The following is a 23,759-nucleotide window of genomic DNA, read 5'->3' on the forward strand; positions in this document are numbered from 1 at the left end:
CCCCCCGGTTCCCCCCGAATCAACCCGGGACCCGGGGGGGGGTTTTTTCTTCCCAACCTGGTTTTTTTTCCTTTCGGGACCGGGTGGGGCCTTGGATTCCGGTTTCCGCCGGGAATTGGCTCGCCTCGGCTCGGCTCGGCTGTGGAGTCCTGTGGTTTTGCCGCGTGGGACGGGCTGCGTCCTGGGCAGATGTCCACCTGCGAGGAACGCCCCGCGGCGGACTGACCGTCCGCCTGGCCCGACAGTCGCCCCGTCCAGGTCGTGGGTGCTGAGTCCCGAGAGTCGGCCGAGTCCAAGTTTCTGGGACGGGCGAGGGCTTCGCACCGGTCGCCAGGGTGCCGGGCGGGCAGCCGTGCGTCCGCGTGTGGACAGGGGCGCCAGGGGACCGTGCCGACCGGGTTTCTGACCCCAGGTGCTGGCTATGCCCCTTGTACCTCGCGGGGAGGCTGATCTTGGAAAACGTACCCGGATTTAGGTGGTCCGTGGCGGAATTGAGGGTTTCATGAAAGTGAAGGGAACCGCCAGTCTCAGGTAGGGAGAACTTCTGCTTGCCTGACGGATTTCAGTGCTGTTTGGAAACTGATCTCAAGGCCTGCAGGTTCAATACATGTGCATTTCCTTGTGCATCCACGGCGGGAGGAGGTGCGTGGTTGCTTGTTACGATTCTGGAAACACAATTGCATGAAAGCCTTCTGACTTTTCTCAGACTCGTGTTTTTATATTTGGTTTCTGCTGTACTTTGGAAGGTATTCAATACTAGGACAGAAGGAAATACAAACATGAAGTCTGCTTGCGGTCAAATGAGGAGTGGATTTTGCCCATGGAAAATATTGGTCCACGAGCTGGTAGCCCTGGAGAACTGGCCTGTAGTGATTCATTGTCTCAATAGAGAGTCCCGCATGAAACTGATGATGAAATTGCAGAGGGGAAAGACAAGATGAATTTCATATATACATTATCATAAAATTGTATTAAGTGCTCACCTGCTTGGGGAGTTAGTTGAGACTCTGAGTTAGACTGGTGTCTGTATTAAATCGGTTCAAAATGGGCTCTTTTTAAAAAAAATTTTTTTTTATTTCAGAAAGGAAGGGAGAGGGAGAGAGTGAGAAACATACATGTTGAGAGAGGATCATTGATGGGCTGCCTCCTGCGCGCACCATACAGGGGATTCAGCCCATAACCTGGGCATGTGCTCCGACCCAGAATCGAACTGTGACCTCCAGGTTCTTAGGTCAAGGCTCAACCACTGAGCCCCGCCCAGCCGGGCTGTGCTCTTATGTTATGTCTTAATAAGTCATCTGGGAAGAATTGGATGTCATTGGGCAGTGATTAACATGTGAACATATTATATGGCCTACATTGTATGCTAGAAAGCTAGAAACAGGTAGTAGGTCCCAGTACTACTGGGGCATATAGTGAATAGACCTAAAAAGATGTGACTATAAATGTATGAAGCTTTTTTGGGGCCTGAGTTATTTGATGCCAATTTGTATATATTATAGTTGAGATAGTCTGAGAATTGTTATTCCTTTGCTACTTGTTGCATGATTTATATCATTTTCTTTTCATTCTAGTAGTTATTATGATATTTTTTATTTGAATGACAGACTTTTATTAGGCATGTGAAGCAGGAGTTTTCATATTTCAGCTCATTGATTCTAAATTTATGACTTCTAAAATTTGTATTTAAAAATTGTTTTTGCCTTAATCCATTCTGAATTTGTTGAATTCTTGTATATTTATTTGAACTCAGATGAAACAGCTTTAAAGCTGAAAGCATTTTTATCCATTCTTTTGGAGTAGTCAAAAGAAGGAATTCTGTTGTGCTGAGTAAAAATATTATGAGTGGGAGATAGCCAGGCTTGTAGAGATTAACTTTGAAGAGAGTAGTAGCAAACATTTTTTTTTTTTTTTTGTATTTAGGGTCTGCATTCTAGCTTGCCATTGTCTTGAAGTGGTGTGGGGATGATTATGGCTGGATAGAGGGTGTTTGGAAAATAAAATAGATTAGCCTATGGGATTCCCATGATCAGAGTTTTTTGCTATGTCTCACAAATTTTTTAAGAAAGATAGTTTTATTGATTTCAGAAAGGAAAGGAGAAGGAGAGGGAGCTAGAAACATCAATGATGAGAGAGAATCATTGATTGACTGCCTCCTGCATGCCCCACACTGGGGATTGAGCCCACGACCCAGGCATGTGCCCTGACCAGGAATCAAACCATGACCTCCTGGTTCATAGGTCGATGCTCAACCACTGAGCCACACAGGCTGGGCAACATACTCAATTTTTAAGGAGAGCATTAATATTCTCAGCATGGAGACTTGATTTGACTCTTGGCTTTTCAGAGTGGGGAGTGATTTTCACTTTATGGTCAATGGAGCTTAATAAGGAAGATGGGATTAAGCAGAACTTGTATCTCAACATTCTCCTTTTCATACTTCATTTACTTTCCATATTGTACTCACTCAGCAGATAGGATGCCATCATTGTTTTGAGTATAGTAAGTTTGTGCTCATGCTGACTCCTTTCTGACATTTTGGGGGGAATTTTTAGTGTAATTTTTGGGGATTTTCCTGGGAAACTTTTAGGCATATATTCAGTTGATTTGGAGTTAGATTTGGGCTAAGATTTGAAATTCTGAGCCTATATTTGAAATTCTGAGCCTTCTTGTTTTCTAAATAGTCTTAAAAATAGAAAACACAATTCTTTATAAACACTCATGAACAATCTGGTTACAGATTTTGTAGTGATAGACATAGTACAGCCAAAAATATATTCAAGAAACTTTTCCTCTCTTTGCCCAGTTTAGAAAGCTTAAATAAGAAGTAAGAAAATAAAGTATTTTTTTGAATAAAAGCCTGATTTTCCCAGACTACGAAGTCTAACAACTGTTTGCTGTGGTATTTTCCCCCTTGCCTATTCTAAATTCAGTAAATACTACCTGTCTCTAGTCCATGGCAAAAACTTAATTCCAGTAGGGAATTCTTAGTGATGGAGGTCTCATTGAGGGATGCAAGTTTATGCTGGGGAATTTGGCTTGGAAATGTTAAGTATGGAAACTTACTTTATTACAATATTGGTATTCTCTGTACCCAGGTTCTCTGAGGGGTGGGGGTGTGGCACAAACATCACAATATTTGGATTTTTGTTTTCAAACTATAGGTTTTCTCTTCCTTTCCCCCTCTTCCCTCAACCCTTCGCTAAATGAGCCTTTGCTACTTGTGGGAATATATTGTGTCCCTCAGGTGTGTGGGGCTGAACAAAGGCTGAGAATCTTGGTCCTTTGCTGATACTGCCTAAGTCAAATTTCCACTCCCTATAATTTGGCTGTGTTACTTTCATTTTTGCAGAGAAATACAAATTGTGGTGAAGAGACTACAGATGTACCCAAGAGTAAGATTTATTGCATTGTGTAGTACATGTGGAAGAGACTAGGTGATTGTTTAGCTGAATATTTATTAAATTGTTTTGATTATGACTTATAGTAAGAAATACATATACCCGGATTCAACACATGCTCACAAAGTTGAAAGAGAAGTTTGGCAAAACAATACTTATCTTTTTAGAACCTTGCTAGAGCTGGCTCATCATACTGGTTTGCAAGGCAGTTATGCATTTCTCTTCCTACTTAGTCCATGTTCAGTGACATTATGTTGGTAGCTTGAAATCAAGTATTTACACCAGGGGAATCAGCTAATGGTATATTTTAGGGCTTTTTCCACTCTGTATAGCCACTGTTAAACATTTATAGCACTCTACTGCCTACAACACACCTTGATATTTTCTATTTAATTTTACTTAAAAAAATCTAGGTTTTGACCCCTTAATTTGTTTTACAGCCAGTTGATGTAGCAGCTTACAGTGGTTTAGTCCACCTGTTTACTTTGCAGATATACATGCTAAAAGACTAAAGTTGAAGGTTATATAGTTAGTTGTTAACAAAGCCAGGTCCCTGGACTCCTAATCTGGAGTTTGTTTCTAGTGGACTTCTCTTCTGTCTTAACCCAAGCTGTTCATGTAGCTCAGTTGAAGGGCCTCATACTTGTATGTGCAAGACACTGCATTAAGCACTTTGAATACAGATGCTTAAGGCATGAACCTTGACCCTGAGGCCTTTGTGCTCTTGTGGGGGGTTAAATATGGAAGCAAAGATAATGTAAGGCAGGAAGTATTGTGTAGTAAAGAAATATAGATAAGGTACTACAAGAGTTTAGTGCAGTGGTTCTCAAACTTGGCTGCACATTAGAATCACCTGGGAATATTTTTAAAATCCTGATTTCTGGGCCTCATCCTCCGGAAATTCTGTTTATTTGTTACTAATGTTGTGGCCCCACCCCATAACAAAGAAACAGAATTTCCGTAGGATGAGGCCCAGAAATCAGGATTTTAAAAAGATTCCCAGGTGATTCTAATGTGCAGCCAAGGTTGAGAACCACTGGTTTAGTGAGAGGAGGGAGAGATTACTTTTAGTTGAAGGACAAAGGAAATGATGACTTTTACACCATGCTTTGAAGAATGGATAGGATTTGGACATGTTGAAATAAGATAAATAGTATAGAGAGAAAGGCCTTTCTGGGCCAGGGTGATCAAAAGGCATAAAGGGAAAGAGCTAGGCAAGAAAGAGTCAGTACCAGATGGTGAAGAGCCTTGAATGCCAGTGCCCCTTTCTGCTTTTCAGTTTACCTTTCATTTTTGTTTCTGGAGTCACCCAGTACTTCTTTTTTCGTTGTTGTTAATCCTCACCCGAGGATATTTTTCCATTGATTTTTAGAGAGAGTGGAAGAGAGAGGGAAGGACAGAGAGAAACATTGAAGTGAGAGAGAGACACTTGGTTGCCTCCTGCATGCACCCTGACCAGGGCTGGGGAATCAAGCCACAACTGGTACATGCCCTTGACTGGAATTGAACCCGGGACCCTTCAATCTGCAGGATGATGCTCTATCCACTGAGCCAAACCAGCTAGGACCGCCCAGTACTTCTTAACATTAAATAAACTTAATATGCTGTGCTCCTGATTAGAATATGACCCAAAGAACACTTAGGTATCTATTCTTAGAGTAAAAGCCGAAGGGAAAAGTATGTGTTAGGGAAACAACCTTAAGTTTACAGTCCTAAAATTGTTGCAAAGGGAAAAATATTTTTATTTTTTTTGTAAGGAGATACCATTATTTTTTGTTTTGCCAAATAGACAACATCAAATTGGCTGTAGCAGAGCAGGAAACTGTTTTGAAAGTCTTTTCAAAGTGCCCTCTAAAACGTGTTTTCTAAATAACTGGGACTTAATTTTTGGAGGCAGGTCTGGTTCGGACAGAAAGGCATTTTATATAGATGCTCAGCTGAGCTGACTAGCTTTCAGAATTTAGGGCAGCAAGGCCGGGTATTTCACACCACAGCCAGCTGTGGGAGGGATTGATAGATTTTTTTCACTCAAAGAAGTTCCTTGGATTTCAGCATTTATGTGTGTGACAGCCTGTATGACAGGATGTTTTGAAGTCTTAAATGGAGCTTGCCTTGTTCCACAGTGGAATTAGGTGCCTGGAAATGAAGATAAATGGCCTCAAGTTGTGTCTGTTAATCAAAATGAGGTACTGGTGGTAGTTCTCAAGGTTTTCTGTCTGCTGATGATTTCACACTTATTGCTTCTAATTAAAATGATGTACAGTCAATATGAAGAAGCTTTAGTTCTCTTTGACCCACTAGTTCTATAAAGGTAAAACCACTTTTAGACTGTTGCCCAGGTAACAACACATACAGAGACTGTTGGAAACACATACAGTGTGTGGAAAATTTTGGTAATCTTGGTAATGAAGTTGCTATAGTAAATAGCTACTTGGTTTGTAAAAAAAAAAAAAAAGGAAAAAAAAAGCCAGTTGACTTCTGAATGGCCGACAAAGAATCTTCAGGATAAGCTTTGGTTCCATAATAAGTATGAATAGTGTCTTGTATATACTGTGTTCCTCATTTATTTAAGCTTCTGATACGTAAAGTATATATATTGTCCTGTCATTTTAGGAAGTTTCAGCAGTTTCATCTGAACTGCTCCACAAGACAGCACACCCCAAGTAGCATGATAAAAGTTCAGATGCAACCTGCCTGATACCTCCCACCAGTTGAATGGACTAGCTAATCATGTCAGCACAGTCTTTTTTTTTATTGTTTTTTTTTGGTGGGGGGAGGGCAGGGAGGAAGACGTGTTAGGCTTTACAAATTGAGTTTATTAGAATCCTTCCAAATTTTTTACCATCATTTTTTTTTTTTGTGGTACAAAATGTGATGTTGATGTCCTTAACTTAAACTATGCAAAATTTTTTAAAGATATACACATATACGTAGATGTATCTATGTGTATGTGTACACACACACACACAGACACTCGTATTAGTTGTTGGAATTTGTGGTGAAAATACAGTTTACCTGGCAAATATCTAAAAACAAATGTCTAGCTCTTTGAAGACTGTCATGTTAAATAGTTACAAATATGAAAGTAATGCATACCCAAAAGGATTTTTTATATGCCCAATTTCCAAGAAAGGGGCACATTTTAAAAGGCAAGTGTAGAACTCATTCACGTACCAGTGAAGGATTTCTCAGCCTCTCCTCTACCCCACGTATACACTTGTATTCTGCCCTCATTATTAGCAGTAATGCAAATTGCAGGACTTTAAAATCAGACTTCCGTTACAGAAGATGCAAATAACAAACACTATTTTTAGAAAAAATATAAACCCGTGTTTTTCAGTTTTTAAGGTTTAAGAGACAAATAACACTAGTTTTGATAAACCATGTAGAGTATTTATTCCGTGCTTCAAGATGTGGTTGTCATTTTGAGGCCCTCTGCTAAGAGCATTATGTAAATGCAAACGGTTGTTAAAGTGGTAATTAGGTATTTGCTTGAGTAGTTTGTTTCTCTGTAGTAAATTTATCTTGGTATGACACTTTGAATAGATTATACGTTAGTGAAACCGTCAACCATTAAAGGGAGCCTTTACATATACTGGCAACAGTTTGGTTTCTTAGATTATTTTACTGTAATTTTGTTATTTCAGCGGCGATTTGCCATCATATCTCATTCATTTATTGTTTTAGTTCCACAAACCTCTTTTGTCTTGAATCGTATTCTTTCTTTTTCTTTTTTTTTTTTTAAATATATTTTATTGATTTTTTACAGAGAGGAAGGGAGAGAAATAGAGAGTTAGAAACATCGATGAGAGAGAAGCATCGATCAGCTGCCTCCTGCACACCTCCTACTGGGGATGTGCCCACAACCAAGGTACATGCCCTTGACCGGAATCGAACCTGGGACCTTTCAGTCTGCAGGCCGACGCTCTATCCACTGAGCCAAACCGGTTCGGCTTGAATCGTATTCTTTCATTTTAAAACTTCCTCTCATATTTTAATGGCCATGTTTGGACTAATGTTTTGATTTGCCTTTGTCCTAGTCTTTTTGTGTTAACAAAGATATGTTACTGCCTATCAAGTTGGTACTGAATTGTAATTCAGTTAATGTCTTCTTTCTTCCATCCATTTCCCCCCTTCAATAGTCTAGAATAGATTCTAACACTAACCCAAAGTTCCTGGTAGTTAATGGGAAAATTGGATATTATTATTCAAATCCTAGGACCACCTATTTGCCAGTACTAATGAACCTATAGAATTTTTATGCAAGTGTTATGCAGCTTGCGCAACCGATTTGGCTCAGTGGATAGAACATTGGCCTGTGGATCAAAGGGTCCTGAGTTCGATTCCAGCCAAGGGCATGTAATTTGGTTGCAGGCTCCTACCCGGCCCGGGCCCTGGAAGGGGTACGTGCAGGAGGCAACAAATCGATGTGTTTATCTCACATCGATGTTTCTCTCTGTCTTTTCCTCTCTCTTCCACTCTCTCTAAAAGATCAATGGGAAAATATCATCAGGTGAGGATTAATAAAAACAAACAAAAAGTGTCAGGAATTATTCCTAGGCAAATCAAGCTTATTAAAAAAAAAGAGTTATGCAGCTTAATTTTCACTAATGAATCTTGGCCTCTAAGTTTTTTTGTGTTTTTTTTTTTTTCTTTTTAAATTTTGGCCTGCATTTTGTATTTCTTGTCAACATTGTCAATAGTTCTGATAGATGAAACAGGTTTCTCCTGTTGCACTTGGTTTCACAAACACTAAAATAGCAATCTCTATCATTTGAAGATATCAGATAGTTTTAAAAGATAATGTAATAATAGTAGGTTAGGGAAGCCTGTTTGTTTAGCAATTAATGTGATACTTCCCATTTTGCATATACATCTCAGTATGTTTGTATGCGAATCATAGTAGAACTTTATTATGTTCCACTGAGAATTCGCTTTCCTCAGGAAGCGCTTTAGCAAATTTGTGCTTTTGAGAATTGGGTTTGGAAGAGGATGACAATAGTAGATTTTGGAAATCTTGATTGGCCAAGAGGTGTCGGTGTGTGTGTGTGTGTGTGTGTGTGTGTGTGAGAAAAATAGTCATTAAGCTGCAAATAACTAAAAACATTTTGATTTTGTAGAAGACAATGTAGGTAAAACAGGACTTCTTGATGTAGTGCTGCTATGAAATTCAGAGAGAATAAGGGATTTACCACAGTTTTTTCTTTTTGCATAATTAATAATAACTAACATTTATTGAGTTAGTTATAAGATAATGCACATTACCTAGTTAATCTTCACAATAACTGTGTGAGGTAGGAGCTATTATACTATTTCCAGTTTTCAGCTGAGGAAACATTCGGTTTAGAGTTCATTCACTTGCTTAAAATCAGAGTTCTTAAGAAGCAGGTCTCTTTTGCTCCTAAATCTTCCTATACTGTACTAGTAGTGACTCTCAAGTCCTACTCTATATTGATGGTTCTTTATATGGGGATGATGAGACTTGCCTTGTCTGTTTCATAGGGTGGTTATGAGGGCGAAAAAGGTAAGGTTTACAAGATATCACCTATAAATGTGCCTGATGTTTTCATTTTACTGGATAGTTTTGAGAAACCAAAGAAATCTTTGAACTAGAAAAGCTAGATTACATATATTATTTTGTAATCACTAATGGCATAAAATAAGTCAAACAAATGAGTATTTGAAAGGCTACACTGCAAAGTAGAAGACATATTTTGTGTGAGTCCAGAGGATCAGTGAGTAAATGCTAAAGGAAGGCAGAAAGATTGTGGTGTATTGAGTAAAAGTGGGTTGGATGATTCCTAGTGATCTGAATTCTCTCTACAATGAGTAGCATATGTAAATAACATTAGGTGACCTTGAAGATCCTTCCAGCATTAAGAATCTATGAGTCTTTGTACTGGGTGACTTTTCTTCTATTCTGATACCTCAAAATAGCTAGATAGACCCAAGGTAACATTTTAATTTAGATGGGATTATCAGCAGGCACCATTCATTAAATGTCAATTTTTTTGAACGTAGATTGAACAAACGTGGGAAAGGTATAGTTATGTGTTTTTGCTCCCCCACAATAGAAAAATATGTTTTTGAGGATGTGGTGGGTAGAACAACTTAAGAATAGGTTGTCACATGTTTGTACTTAATACTTTTCTTATGAGTGTCCCTTAAATTTAGATTTCCTGAGTGTATATTTTCAGGTAAAAGTTAATATCACGATGGGTATGAAAGGTCATTTTTTGTTGTATGGAGTGTTATAGCTCTATGGCTCTTTATACAGTTCGTTTCATTCTCTGACATTGTTTTATTTACATGGCAAAGCATGAATTCAGTATGAGAGAAGCAGAGATAAGAGGCTGTTAAGGAGCCGACAGTCATATTGGAGAAACATAAAAAAAAGGGGAGTGTAGCAAGGATGGGGCAGCATAGGATGTGTCATACAGGAAAGCTTCAGAGGGTTATGCATCCTGGTTTGGGGTTTCAGGTATGGCTGCCTGGAGTATCTAAATTGACCTGCAGATTTTATGGAATACTAGACATAGTTTAGCACAGTATTTGCTATATAACATTAGTGAGAGATTATTTGCTTATATATAAGATATTAGAATTAGGGTTCTTGACCATTTGGATATCAGCTATTTTTAGAGAGTGTGGACTAGGTCATTTTTCTGTTCTGAATGGTTTATTATAGCATCATCTTGAAAGCCTTTACTTAGACTGTAGACTATTAGAAATCTCTCATGTGTGTTTTCAGAGCATCCTATGTTGTGATACTAATAACATTGTCTTGTAACTTGTCTGTTTTTGTATTAGATAATAGGCTTTTCAAGAGCAAAAACTTTTGTTTAGGGCTCTGAAATTGGTGTGCTGTACATTGGAATCTTGGCTCTGTATGGCATCAGGAAGTTATTTGTAAAGTGGGGATAATAGTACTCACTACATAGGGTTGTTTATCTTGAATAAGTTAAAATAAAGAGGAGACATAGCACAGTTCTTGGCACATAAATTCTCATAAATGTTTTCTCCTTTTCTTGTTGTGTTTGGTACTTAGTAGTACTTTCAGTCATACTTTAGAAAAAACATTTTTATTGATTTCAGAGAGAGGAAAGGAGAGCGGAGAGAGACAGAAACACTGATGATGAGAGAGAAACATCGATCGGCTTCCTCCTGTACCCCACCCCACTGGGGATCAAGCCTGCAACCCGGGCATGTACCCTAACCTGGAATCGAACCGTGACCTTCTTGTTTATGGGTTGACATTCAACCACTGAGCCACACCGGCTGGGCTCAGTCATACTTTCTATAAAAAAATCTTTATTGTTGAGATTATTACAGATGTCCCTCTTTTTCTCCCCATTACTCCCTCCACCCAGTTCCTGCCCTGCCCCAGGCCTTGCCACCCTATTGTCTGTGTCCATAGGTAATGCATATATGCATATAAGATCTTTGTTTAATTTCTTCCTGCCCCCCACCCCCCTTCTCTCTGAGAATCATCAGTCTGTTCCATTTCCATGCCTTTGATTCTATTTTATTCAGCAGTTTGTTTTGTTCATTAGATTTCTTAATTCCTTTATTTTATTTTTTAAAAATATATTTTATTGATTTTTTACAGAGAGGAAGGGAGAGATAGAGAGTTAGAAACATCGATGGGAGAGAAACATCGATCAGCTGCCTCTTGCACACCTCCTACTGGGGATGTGCCCGCAACCAAGGTACATGCCCTTGGCCGTAATCGAACCTGGGACCTTTCAGTCCACAGGCTGATGCTCTATCCACTGAGCCAAACCGGTTAGGGCTTAATTCCTTTATTTTGATTTTTAAATTCAATTGTTGATAGGTATGTATTTGTTGCCATTTTGTTGTTCATATTTTTGATCTTTTTCTTTTTCTTCTTCTTCCTCTTCTTAAAGAATACCCTTCAACATTTCATATAATACTGGTTTGGTGGTGATGAACTCCTTTAGCTTTTTCTTGTTTGTGAAGCTCTTTATTCTGTGAAGACCTTCAATTCTAAATGATAGCTTTGCTTGGTAGAGTAATCTTGGTTGTAGGTCCTTATTGTTCATCACTTTGAATATTTCTTGCCACTCCCTTCTGGCCTGTATAGTTTCTGTTGAGAAATCAGCTGACAGTCGTATGGGCATTCCCTTGTAGGTAACTAACTGCCTTTCTCTTGCTGCTTTTAAGATTCTCTCTTTTTCTCTAGCCCTTGGCATTTTTAATTATGATGTGTCTTGGTGTGGTCCTCTTTGGGTTTCTCTTGTTTGGGACTCTCTGTGCTTCCCTGGACTTGTAAGTCTATTTCTTTCACCAGGTAGGGGACATTTTCTGTCATAATTTCTTCAAATAGGTTTTCAATATCTTGCTCTCTTCTTCTGGCACCCACATATTATGAATGTTGGTATGCTTGAAGTTGTCCCAGAGGCTCCTTACTCTGTCTTCATATGTTTGGGTTCATTTTTCTTTTTGCTCTTCTGGTTGGATGTTTTTTTGCTTCCTTATATTTCAAATCATTGATTTGATTCTCAAAATCCTCTACTCTACTGTTGAATCCCAGAATATTATTCTTTATTTCAGTAAGTGTATGCTTAATTTCTGATTGGTCCTTTTCAGTTTTTTTGGAGGTTTCTAGAAGATTCTTGAGTAATTTTTAACCATGATTTTGAACTCTGTATCCATTAGTTTGCTTTTTCCATTTCTTTGTCTCTGCATTTTGGCTGCGTCTCTGTGTTTGCTTCTATGTCTCCTTGAGTTGGTAGAGTGGCTTTGTGTAGTTGGTATCCTATAGGGCCCAGTGGCTCAGCCTCCCCAGTCACTTGATCTGGGAGCTCTAGGTGCACCCCTTTGTGGGCTGAGAGCACAGTCTTTTTTTTTTTTTTAAATATATTTTATTGATTTTTTACAGAGAGGAAGGGAGAGAGATAGAGAGTTAGAAACATCGATGAGAGAGAAACATCGATCAGCTGCCTCCTGCACACCTCCCACTGGGGATGTGCTCGCAACCCAGGTACATGCCCTTGACCGGAATCGAACCTGGGACCTTTCAGTCCGCAGGCCGACGCTCTATCCACTGAGCCAAACCGGTTTCGGCAGAGCACAGTCTTATTGTAGTTGAGACTTGATTGCTGTTGGTGTCACTGGGAGGAACTGACCTCCAGGCCAATTAGCTGTAAGGACCAGCTGCGACTACAGTAGCTGTGATGCAGGAGACACCCCTATGAAGCAGGACTTGCTTCAGTGGGGCTTTGGTGCTCACTGAGTCTGTCCCTTGAGTGGGTCTCTGATGGATGTGTAGAGTTGTAATCTGGTATGGTCTGATACTGACCACTGGGTATACTGGCTCTTGGGTCTCCAGGGAGGTGCAAAGTTAGCCACTGCCTGGGGTGACCCAGCAGGAGCTACAGAGAGATCTGTAGCTTCCTCCTATTGGTATTGGGTTTGCAAATGCTCAGGTGAGGCCCAGCTGTGAAGCAAGGCAAGCTGGTGCTGGTGCTGGGTCTTGGACCTTTTATTGATAGGTTTGGGGCTCCCTGACCCAGCTGCAGCTTGTTTGAGAGATTTTACCCTGAGCAAGGGAAGGACATTCATATGCAAAAGCCACTGAACACATCTTGGTTGGGGTTGTAAATTGGATGAGGCAGGGTCTTAGGGAATCACCTGGACGGGACAAACAGACATGGCTGCCAGTTAGCCCTGTGACCAGGGAGGTCCCAGCATAGGAACAATGATTCCTGCGAGCACCTCCATCTGGGAAAAAGCCGCTCCTGAGTTCCTGCCCTGATGCCAGACAATCCAGTTCCTCCTTGTATGTGTCTGTGTTCCCCAGAGTCTTGCCCTGGTGCTGGAGCTCAGAGGAAGCAGGATCTTTTAAGTTCAATTCGTGGTGCTGGCCTTTTAAGAGGAACAGCTGGGTCTCCAGCAGCCTCTGTATCACTAAGCCCCAATCCCTACTGGTTTTTACAACCCATAGTTCTTACTGTCCATAGGGACTTCTTTTCCCAGCTCTGGAACCCTGGGCTGGTGTTCTGGTGTGGGGTTGGGACCCCTTGCTCCTCGGGCGGTCTCCACAGGGATGATCTCCCTCCCGGTTAAAAAAATGGCACACGTTCCATGTCTCCGCACCTCGTATCAGTCTCAGTGTGCTTTCTTCTTTACTTCTCTAGTTGTAGGACTTCCATTCATCCAGCTTTCCAGTAGTTATGGATGATGGTTGTTCTGTATTTTAGTTGTAATTTTGATGTGGTTGTGGGAGGTCATGAGTATAGGCGTTTACCTACTCCGCCATCTTCAAATCTCTCCTCAGTCATATTTTTAAAGTGAATTTGTAAACTATGTTAGAACTGAATTAGATCTATCAATGGCCTTATTACATTAAATATATTAAAATGTATAATAACTAATATATAAAAATATAGGCTTTGAGCTAGATGGCAGCAAATTATTTGTTCTGCAAATTAGATTACCAGCCTGAAAAACCTTTTCCAGCCTGTGTCAAGCTTGTAATTGTTACGATGGCAGTGGTTTCAAGTAGGTGGAAAAGATTGTAGTTTCTTTTCTTGGACTTGCTGATTTCCAACCTTGTTCACTTGTTTTGGTGGCTATGTCTCTTACTGCCATCATGTTGGCCTTTTTGTGATGGGATTGTTATTGATCTATTTTGTGGAGTGGAAGAACCCTAAATCTGACAGACTTACTGGCTGTGTTACTTTAGGTAAGTAATCTTACTTCTGGTTTAAATATGTCTGTAAAATGAAAGTAATAATACCTCATGACTATGAAATTTAAGAAATAAAACAAGTGCGGCTGATGTGGTTCAGTGGTTAAATGTCAACCTATGAACCAGGAGGTCACAGTTTGATTCGGGCTCGGTCCCCAGTAGGGGGCATGCAAGAGACAGCTGATCAATGATTCTCTCTCATCATTGATGTTTCTATTCTCTCTCCCTCTCCCTTCCTCTCTGAAACCAATAAAAATACAGGATATTAAAAAAAAAAATGAGTGCGTGGTGCATAGAAAGTGCTCCACACATGGTTGGTATTCTCAGCCCTATTATGAAGCCAGAATCCTCAGTATTTCTTGTTTATTAGTAACTTTAATTGACAGCAGCAAACCAAGAAATAGGGTCGGGGAGAACTGGATGACCTGGGGAATGATGGCAGAGAATCATGCTCTTGACCTCAAATGGATGGGGAGGGCCTGTGTCTTTATGTGAAGGCTTACAGGTGGAACCAGATTGGATCAGATGTGTCATAACTACATTCTGGCGTAAAACCTGATAAACCAGATGGATTTTTAAAAATTATTATTAAAAGGCTTATAATACTAAGCTACATAGTACTTGACTAGAGATTTTTTTTCCCATTGTGCTGAGTCCAATTTATTCAAAGCTTATGGACTGTCAAATTGTTTTGTGATAGTGTGTTAAGACATTTCAAGGAATGAAGTACTTTTCTTCCCCTTTAATGCCACAAACTGTTGAGATCTATACTGCTGCTCTTGCTGGTGAGATCTGCTATTTCATTACATGTCTACTGTTAGTAAGGCACTGTGTTAGATGCTGCGGAGGAATGTAAAGAAATATAAGGACCATGTCTTTCAGAAACTTGACTGTAGTGGGGCAAGTAATATATACATGTATTAATAATAACTGATTTTTAAAAAGAGCAGAATTATTGACTAAAACAAACTTAGTCTCTAAGCCCAATGTCCCTAGTATAATTTGTTTAAAGATAAATAGTTTTGCTGGAAAAAAAAATCTTAGGTTGTTGTGTATGCTGCTGTGAAAAATTAATAGAAAAGTTGGAAACTGAAGTTTTTGACTAATGTTAATCTTTCATCTTATTTGAAAATATTATAATTATCTTGTCCTAATTCCTTCACGGATAACTTCTGAGGGTTTAAAAAATTATCTATAAATATTAAAATGCCTTTACTTTGATACCTTCCAATGTGATCATTGAACAGTTGGTTGCCCTAGCCGGTTTGGCTCAATGGATAGTGTCAACCCATGGACTGAAGGTTCCTGGGTTCAATTCCCATTAAGGGCACCTACCTCGGTTGCAGGCTCAATCCGGCCCTGTTTGGGGTGTGTGCGGCAGGCAACTAATGAATGTGTCTTTCTGACATCAAAGTTTCTCTCTCTCTGTCTCTCCCCCTCCCTTCAACTTTCTCTAAAAATCAATGGGAAAATATTCTCTGGTGATGAGTAACAACAACAGAAAGTTGGTTAATTATTCTATGCATCATTCCAAAGTACATTAAATTAAAACATTAGCCGAAACCGGTTTGGCTCAGTGGATAGAGCGTCGGCCTGCGGACCGAAAGGTCTCAGGTTCGATTCCGGTCAAGGGCATGTACCTGGGTTGCGGGCACATCCCCAGTGGGAGATGTGCAGGAGGCAGCTGATGGATGTTTCTCTCTCATCGATGTTTCTAACTCTCTATCTCTCTCCCTTCCTCTCTGTAAAAAATCAATAAAATATATTTAAAAAAAAAAATAAAACATCATGATTTAGATATTTTCCTATGACACTATTTTGTCTTAATTTGTATACTGCTTACAAAATGTAGTGCCATATTTATTATTAAATTTGTTTGTAATATCTTTTAAATAAGTATAAAAGCTGTGGCTTGACTAATACGTACTTGGATATAAGAGAATCTCTAATTAGAATGCTCGCTCCGTAATCTCTCCTGGATTTCTGTTAATTAAGATAAATTTCTTTGGCATATTCCAGTACTAGATTGCTGACTTCTTGTTATTCAGATCTCAGCTCTTCTCATATTCTCTGAATATTTCCCAAGCCACCCATTCTGAAGTGGTCCCTTGATCATCTAGGCTTACTCTGCTGCATTGCTTACTCCCTCCCTTCCTTTTTTCTTCCCATCCTCCAGTAGCATGTAAGCTCTTTGAGAGCAAGGACTTAACTCTCTGTTTCATTTCTGTTACCTCTAGAGCTTCAAATAAAGCACTCATAATGTTTTGATTACATAATGAAGCAGAAATTGTTGCCCCTAACTAGCTTTAAGCCTTTCTTGAAAATTATTTCACTTTATCATCCCTTGGTTTCTTCTTCTGCAAAATGGGTGGAGGATGGAAGAGGAAAGAGATTGAATTAAGTTACCTCTAAAATCCCTGCCATTTAAAGGCCTCTTAGCTTGATGCGAATTTTGAGTTCTATTCAAATGGAGGTGATGAATTTGTGTTCAACTAAATTCGTTTCTTACTCTGTCTTCTCTAGAAACCAGTAGTGCATATTTATATTTGCACAATTACTGAAAGCATTGGAGAGTCAACTCTGATTGCAGAATCAGATTTCTTGTTGTATCTGGATTATTAAAGAGATCTGCAACTGGATTTCTGTTAATTAAGATAAATTTCTTTGGCATATTCCAGTACTAGGTTGAATTGACCTTTTTTTGCATTTACTCTAAATATCAGGAAATTTGCCCTGACCGGTTTGGCTCAATGGATAGAGCGTCGGCCTGCGGACTGAAGGGTTCTAGGTTCGATTGCAGTCAAGGGCATGTACCTTGGTTGCGGGCACATCCCCAGTAGGGGGCGTGCAGGAGGCAGCTGATGGATGTTTCTCTCTCATCGATGTTTCTGACTCTATCCCTCTCCCTTCCTCTCTGTAAAAAAAAATCAATAAAATATATTAAAAAAAATAAATATCAGGAAATTTGAGTTACATCAACTTTTAAATTATTTTAAATTATGAGTGTAATGATTTATATGAAATAAAACTTGAAGTAGTATTCATATAAATAAAATGAGAGTTTATATAAAAAGTGATGCTTGTAGTAATTTTGGAAGGCAGTGGGGATTGTAGACATAAACTATAGTTTTTTGTTTGGCCCATGTGGCTAGAATTTTAGACAGTTGGTCCTTTCATTCTTCACTTGGGAAGCTTCATTATTGTAATGAACAAAAACATTTTTGAAATGGGTAAAGGAAATAAGCAGACAGTTGATAGCAGAGGAAATACAACTCATAGATGAATGTTAGATCTTATCAGTATTCAAATAAATGTTATTAAAGCAAAATGAAATACTATTTTATACCTATTTTAAATTTTTTGAAAATAGTAATATGTAATGCTGGTTAGATTTTAGTAATGCAAGCATTTGTAAATATTGCTAGTGAATTATAATTTGGCATATATATTTTGAATTGTTAGACTGTTCGTAACCTTGTAATAAACCTTTGATTTAGTAATTTCACTTCTGAGACTATCCTAAATAACTATGCAAAAAAGGGAAAAGATAAAAAACAAGTCTGTGCAGAATACTCAGAGCATATTATTTATAGTAGCAGCATATCAGAAGTGACTTAAATTTCCATTACTAGGAGACTTTAAGTTATGATATATCTATTCTGAGAACCATTATGTAACATGAAAATAATCACAAAGACTATATTACCATAAATAGGATAAATGCCTATAGCATAAATATGCCTATTAAGGAAGGGTATATATAACCATTTAAAGAAAAAGATGAGGAATGCACTAAAATGCTGATTGTATTGGTATGATAGGGTTATGGATTTTTTTTCTTTTTCTAAATTTAAGTAACTTTTATAATGAAAAAATGCATAAATCAGATTTTATTACTGTGTTTTTAGTAAAACTGTGGTTGCCAAATTTAGCTAATAAAAGCACACATAATATTTGGAACATACATACACTAAAAATTGTCTGAAATTCAAAGTTAAACTGGGTATCCTGTGTTTGTCTGACAATTCTAATTGGGTTATAATTGAATGTTGTTGAGAAATGTTGGACTACTGCTTCTCAAATAATTCTAACTATTGTTTTTAATTACTCTTATAGTCTAATTTTATTTTAGGACTAATATTTGGGTGAGGCTCAAAGGAAATATTCTCCAGTATTTGGCAAGAGTAGTTTGGAAATCTTATTGCTTCATGAAAACGTTAATATTGGATGCTGCCTGTTTACTAGGTGTATCGGTTAATAATGCAGATTTTTTTCAATAGAGTTACACATATGTTGATATATGGACTTTGTTGTACATTTCTTATGTCCATTTTAATCTACAGTACATCTCCCCACATTATCCTTTTTCTTTTCATGATACCTAATCAATTGTTCTGTATAATCTGCATTTTGAATTTATCTGATTTTTTCATTGTTTTCTATTTTCTGTAAGCTGAAAGATAGATCTAAAGATTTGTTTAAATTAAAAACATTTTTGGGCACCAGCATTTATGGTTGATGCTGTGTATATCATAATGCATTATATCTGGAGTCACAGATCTGATTGTCCTACTCTTAGTGGTGCTGAGATTGATCAGTGAGTAAAGCGGTGACAAATCTAATCATTCTATTATAAAGTTTATTTTTTCCCTTATAAGCAACATGTCATCTGTGATACAGTGCTTTGACTCTAAGTACAATATAGTGTTTTTTAAAAAATATATTCTTTATTGATTTCAGAGAGGAAGTGAGAGGAAGGGAGAGATAGAACATTAATGATGAGAGAGAATCATTGATTGGCTGCCTCCTGCATGCCCCTCACTGGGGATCAAGCCCACAGCCCAAGCATGTGCCCTGACTGGGAATTGAACCGTGACCTCCTGGTTCATAGGTCGATGCTCAATCACTGAGCCATGCCAATTGGGCAGTACCATATGATTTTGATAATTGTTATTTAGGGTAGTGTGGTTGCCTAAATGCCATCAGTAGGGTTGTTATGAGTTGTAAACATTTGTCATTTATTTGCTTTCAGCATTTGAACCTTTTCCTGCATTTGGCAAACCCTTCAATTTGTGAGTCAGTGCCTTCCTTTCACTGGAAAAGCTAAAAATGTTAGATGCTTTATTACCAGCCCCCTTTTTATCTCAGACATGGATAGGTTCCATCAGTATAATATGCCTACCTCCAATTTTGGACCAGAAGCTAGTCATATTGAAGAAGATGGTACTGCACACAATCCACTCTGGTGATGGGTGGTAGCAGTAGCCATTCTTGTTTAGTTTTAGAAGCATCAGAAACAGTGGTTCTAAGTGTGGCATCCATCCAGTGTCTAGACCGTTGGTTGTGCAAGCTATGACATCTGGGCATAGACACTGGGCAGGTTGAGACATACTCTTAGGTTTATTCTTGGCTATGTGGCCTTTAAAAGTTTAGTTCCTTGCTGTTCTGGAGATACTTTTTAAAAAAATCATTTTTTTTTGCTTAGGTAGCTATAATTTGTTTTTCTTCTTAATAACTAATAACTCCAAGAGAGACACTTTGAAGGAATAATTTAGATCGGGGGATCCAGTGTCTTCCTAGGTCCTCCTTAAATCTACAGTTACATTTGTCTACCCCTTCTTAGTTTTTAAAAGTCATTGTATATTTATATTCTCATTTCTTGTTCTTTGAGATGTAGTTTGTTATCGATTGTCAACTCTTAGAAATACTCAATGCTTTTTTGAGGTGGGAGAATTTTGAAGAGTTTATTAATTAATAGCATCTATTGCACTGACTGAATTTTGGCCATGTGCATTTGTTAAAATTTTAATTAAAAACTTTACAAGTGGCCACATAACTTATGCCAATACATGGCCTTTGAAGTCTCCATCATCCTTTCCAACCTTTTCACATTTCTTCTCTCCTCCTTACATCTCATCCTTCCATCAGTTCTATAAATGTTGAAAAAACCCTCATAGCAGTTCTTCACTCTATTGGAAAACATTCTCTGCACCTGCTCCTTCCTTTTGATCTGGCTTCTTCTTGCACACCTTTTACATCTTGGCTTAGACATTACTACTTGTACATAACTTCTCTTTCTTGACTGGTCAGCCAGGTTAAGGTCCTTGGTCACATACTCTCATCAGCCCTACAGCATTTGCTTTGCAGCTGTGATGAGTTATTTAGAACACTTTCTGTTGTAAGTGGGAAACCCAACTCAAAAAGGAAAAAAGAGAATTAGTGTCTCCTATTATAGAAAAGCCCAAGTTTTGGGTCTGATTCAGTATGGCTGCATTCAGAAACAAGTTTCTATTCCGTTTTGTTACCTTCTCAGATTTCACATGGCAGGCTTCACGAGTTCTAGGTTTCCATCCTCTCAAGTTCAAATCTAGTGGTAATAGAAACTATAAAAACATGAAGGCTTTATATCCTAGCATGTCTTTTTGAAGACTGGGTCAGCAATGTTAAATTAGGAGAGGCAAGCTGAAACCCTAGAACAAGGCTTTTATATACCTGATATATGAAATATTGAGATAAAAACCTTTTATTGAAAAATAAAAGCAAAATTTACCTTAACATATCATATGAATGCCAGTTTAACTTAATAAACTCTTTATGCAGTTTAGTTATTTGTTCCCTTGTAGGCAACAAATAGCAAACTCAGTCTTTCCAGAAAAAAATGAAGCAGCTCAATAATTGAATTTTTGAGAAAGCAGTTTATAGACAGTTACAACCAAATGCAGATTTGAGAAGGATAGGAGATTCTTAGGAACATTTTCCCTGTTAAACCTTTATGTACATTCTTAAATTCAAACTTGGTGACTGAAGTTAATGTTTCATAGAAATTCACTGATAACTATAAAAGAAAACATTAAGCATAAGCTCAAAAATACATTCAGTTCTTATAAAGCCTTAAGTATTTGTCACCTCTTAGTATCACCTTTATAGATTAAAGCAAGACAGGGACTGCTAATCACATATCATTGCCTCTGGTAGCTGCATGAAAACAAGTGTCCTTGAAGAAGCATACTTGTGTTACGCTAGCAAAACACATAAGAATTTGGTACTTTCCGTGCCCTTGTGGGGTGGCTGTTTGCAGGAGGACGCTGTCCCTTCCTGCAGGGGCAGCTGTGGGGATGAGGACACAGTGCTGTGTGTGACAGCTGACTACAGGTCATAATCAATAGCAAAAGCTTAAAGGTGGCCCGTGGGGTGGAGGGCTGGGGTTGGGGGGGCTGTGGTTCAGACCCAGGAGGAGGTTGGGGAGAGGACATGCAGCAGTCTCAATGAAGGACCGACATGGGTAGCAACACAACGCTCTGGCAGGGCAGTGCCCAGAGCAGCCATGTGCTGCACATGTTCCACGGCTCCACGGGGAAGCTGCAGCGGCAGCTGTGCAAGGGCGCATTTACCATGTTCAAGCGCATTCCTATGTTTGAGAGTGACTTCATCCAGATCAGCAAAAGAGGAGAAGTGATTGATGTGCACAACAGTATGCAAGTGGTTACTGTGGGCATTGCATATACCAGCCCCAGCCTTACAATACCTGACGTCATGCTGCTGGCACGACCAGCTGTCAGCTGTGCAGTCTATGCCAGACATGATCAACACACCCAAGGAAGGGGACTCAAGTCAGCGAAGACCTTGGAACTGACCAGGCTTCTTCCTTTGAAGTTTGTAAAGTTGTCTGTTTACAGTCATGAGAAAAAACAGCTCCACTTGAAGCTTGCCACTGGCCGCTCTTTTTACCTACAATTATGCTCCCCTTCAGATGCAAAAGAAGATGTGTTTGCATACTGGGAAAACCTGGTGTTGTTCCTGAGACCACCAGAGGATGCTTATAGCGGTACCCGAGTTGTACCCGCTTGGGACTCGATGGACATACCTGTGTTGGAGGCAGAGGACAGGAAGAGCCCAGGAGTAAGTTTTTGCAGAGACTCTCAGCGAGGGGCCCGAGTGCTTCGAGAGAGCAACTGAAGGCTCCCAGGCTGCTCTCTTAGGCTGCCTGGGGAAACTGCATGTGGAAGGACTCAGGCCAGTAGAACCACTATGTGGAGGCCTTGCTACATTTGGGAGGTCCCGAGTGCATCTGAATATCCTGTACCTGACCCTGTACCTGACGTTGTAATGCCGTCGACAGCATTCTGACTGTCCAGTCTGTTCTGAAACACTTACATACTGCTGTGGACTCAGGCAGTCTGATCTGCTGTGGGACATTTTTAACTATGAGAAAGCCCTTTCTTTATTTGAGCCATGAACTGATATTTGCATAAATCAGTGGCATTGCAGCATGCATTGCACACAGGTGCACAGTTTGTTAGTAGCTCTCAGAATGTAGGATGGACATAGCTTTTGACTAGTGGTTCCCCTTTAGGAATCTGTTTGGCAGAAATTATAAAACAAGTATATAAAGCAGTGATGGTGAACCTTTTGAGCTCGGTGTGTCAGCATTTTGAAAAACCCTAACTTAACTCTGGTGCCGTGTCACATATAGAAATTTTTTGATATTTGCAACCATAGTAAAACAAAGACTTATATTTTTGATATTTATTTTATATATTTAAATGCCATTTAACAAAGAAAAATCAACCAAAAAAATGAGTTCGCGTGTGTCATAGGTTCGCCATCACTGATATAAAGTAAAAGTGTGAGGATGCTCACTGGTGAATCACACTAGTAATCTCCCTGGCACTGAAATTGTCCAACTTCAGCTGGTCCACAGGTATTCTCAACACTTCTTCTGGTCACAGGGACAATTCGGGGTCCCTTTCTCACAACTCCCAGCACATAGGAAACCACACTGGTTTCTGGCTCCACCATCTAGTTGCCTTTACTGATGTTGCTTCACGGTACCCTGTACCTTTGAGGAAAGTTAAAGTCTGAGAGTGTGCCAATAGCCCTCAAAGCTCTCAGGTTTCCCAAATAGCTAATTATTTCTACTCCTGCCCCTATGTTTATCCTTCTGGGCAGGTTTGAAAACAAAACTCCCATGTTTGTCCTCCTAGATCTACCTGAATCTCCCTTCTCCAACAATCCCATGGAACCAAAAGACTTAAGCTTTCCTCAAATCCTATCAGTCGGAGGAGGACCCTCCTTTCCACTTATGTAATATTTTATATGCATGGTGGCCAGAGCTACAGTATTTTATGCTGAAAGATAGAATAATAGATTTTTAAAAAATTCATTTTTTCTGGATTACTCTGTACTTTTGCAAATATGGTCTTGCTAAAGAGGTTATGCAAGTCAGCTTTAAGACTCAAAGCGGGAAGGAGGGGAATGGGGACATCTATAAGAGTGTCAATAATAAAAAAACGTTAAAAAATAAGACTCAAAGCAGGGTCAATGTCCCCTTTCTTCTAGGAAATAAGTAAATATTTGAGGACACGGATTTTCTGTGAAGATTAGCTGATAAAAAGCAGGCCAAGTCCTTAGCACTGTGTTCACCACATAGTGATCACAGTGCTGTGATTTCTGCTATGTTGGCTGCTATGATTGCTGTGGTATTTCAAGGACATTAAAGGGGAACTTCCCAATCATTTGTTAGAAGTAAAAATTTCAGGGAATGCCTTTAAATATTATTTTGGATCTTGGCTTTCTCAGAATTGTGTAATCTTTTCTCTCAGACCTTCCCTTTCTCTTCTCTATAAAAGCTCTTTGGATTTCAG

The 23,759-nt window shown here is 39.1% G+C and overlaps 2 protein-coding genes across 2 annotated transcripts in view; both read left to right on the forward strand.

Annotated features, from left to right (window-relative positions):
* Nucleotides 1–157: 157 nt before the first annotated feature.
* The window catches only part of RABGAP1L (RAB GTPase activating protein 1 like), a 417,083-nt gene continuing 393,481 nt past the window's right edge, over nt 158–23,759 (forward strand). The window contains exon 1 of the mRNA XM_006088927.3: nt 158–531. The gene's annotated coding sequence lies outside the window, so the exon portion shown is untranslated. The remainder of the gene's footprint in view (nt 532–23,759) is intronic.
* Nucleotides 21,394–22,071, forward strand: FAM71C (family with sequence similarity 71 member C). The gene has a single exon (XM_023753927.1). The coding sequence runs from the start codon at nt 21,394–21,396 to the stop codon at nt 22,069–22,071; it is 678 nt and encodes a 225-aa protein (XP_023609695.1).

Source organism: Myotis lucifugus, unplaced genomic scaffold, assembly GCF_000147115.1.
Source record: "Myotis lucifugus unplaced genomic scaffold, Myoluc2.0 scaffold_54, whole genome shotgun sequence".
NCBI lineage: Eukaryota > Metazoa > Chordata > Mammalia > Chiroptera > Vespertilionidae > Myotis > Myotis lucifugus.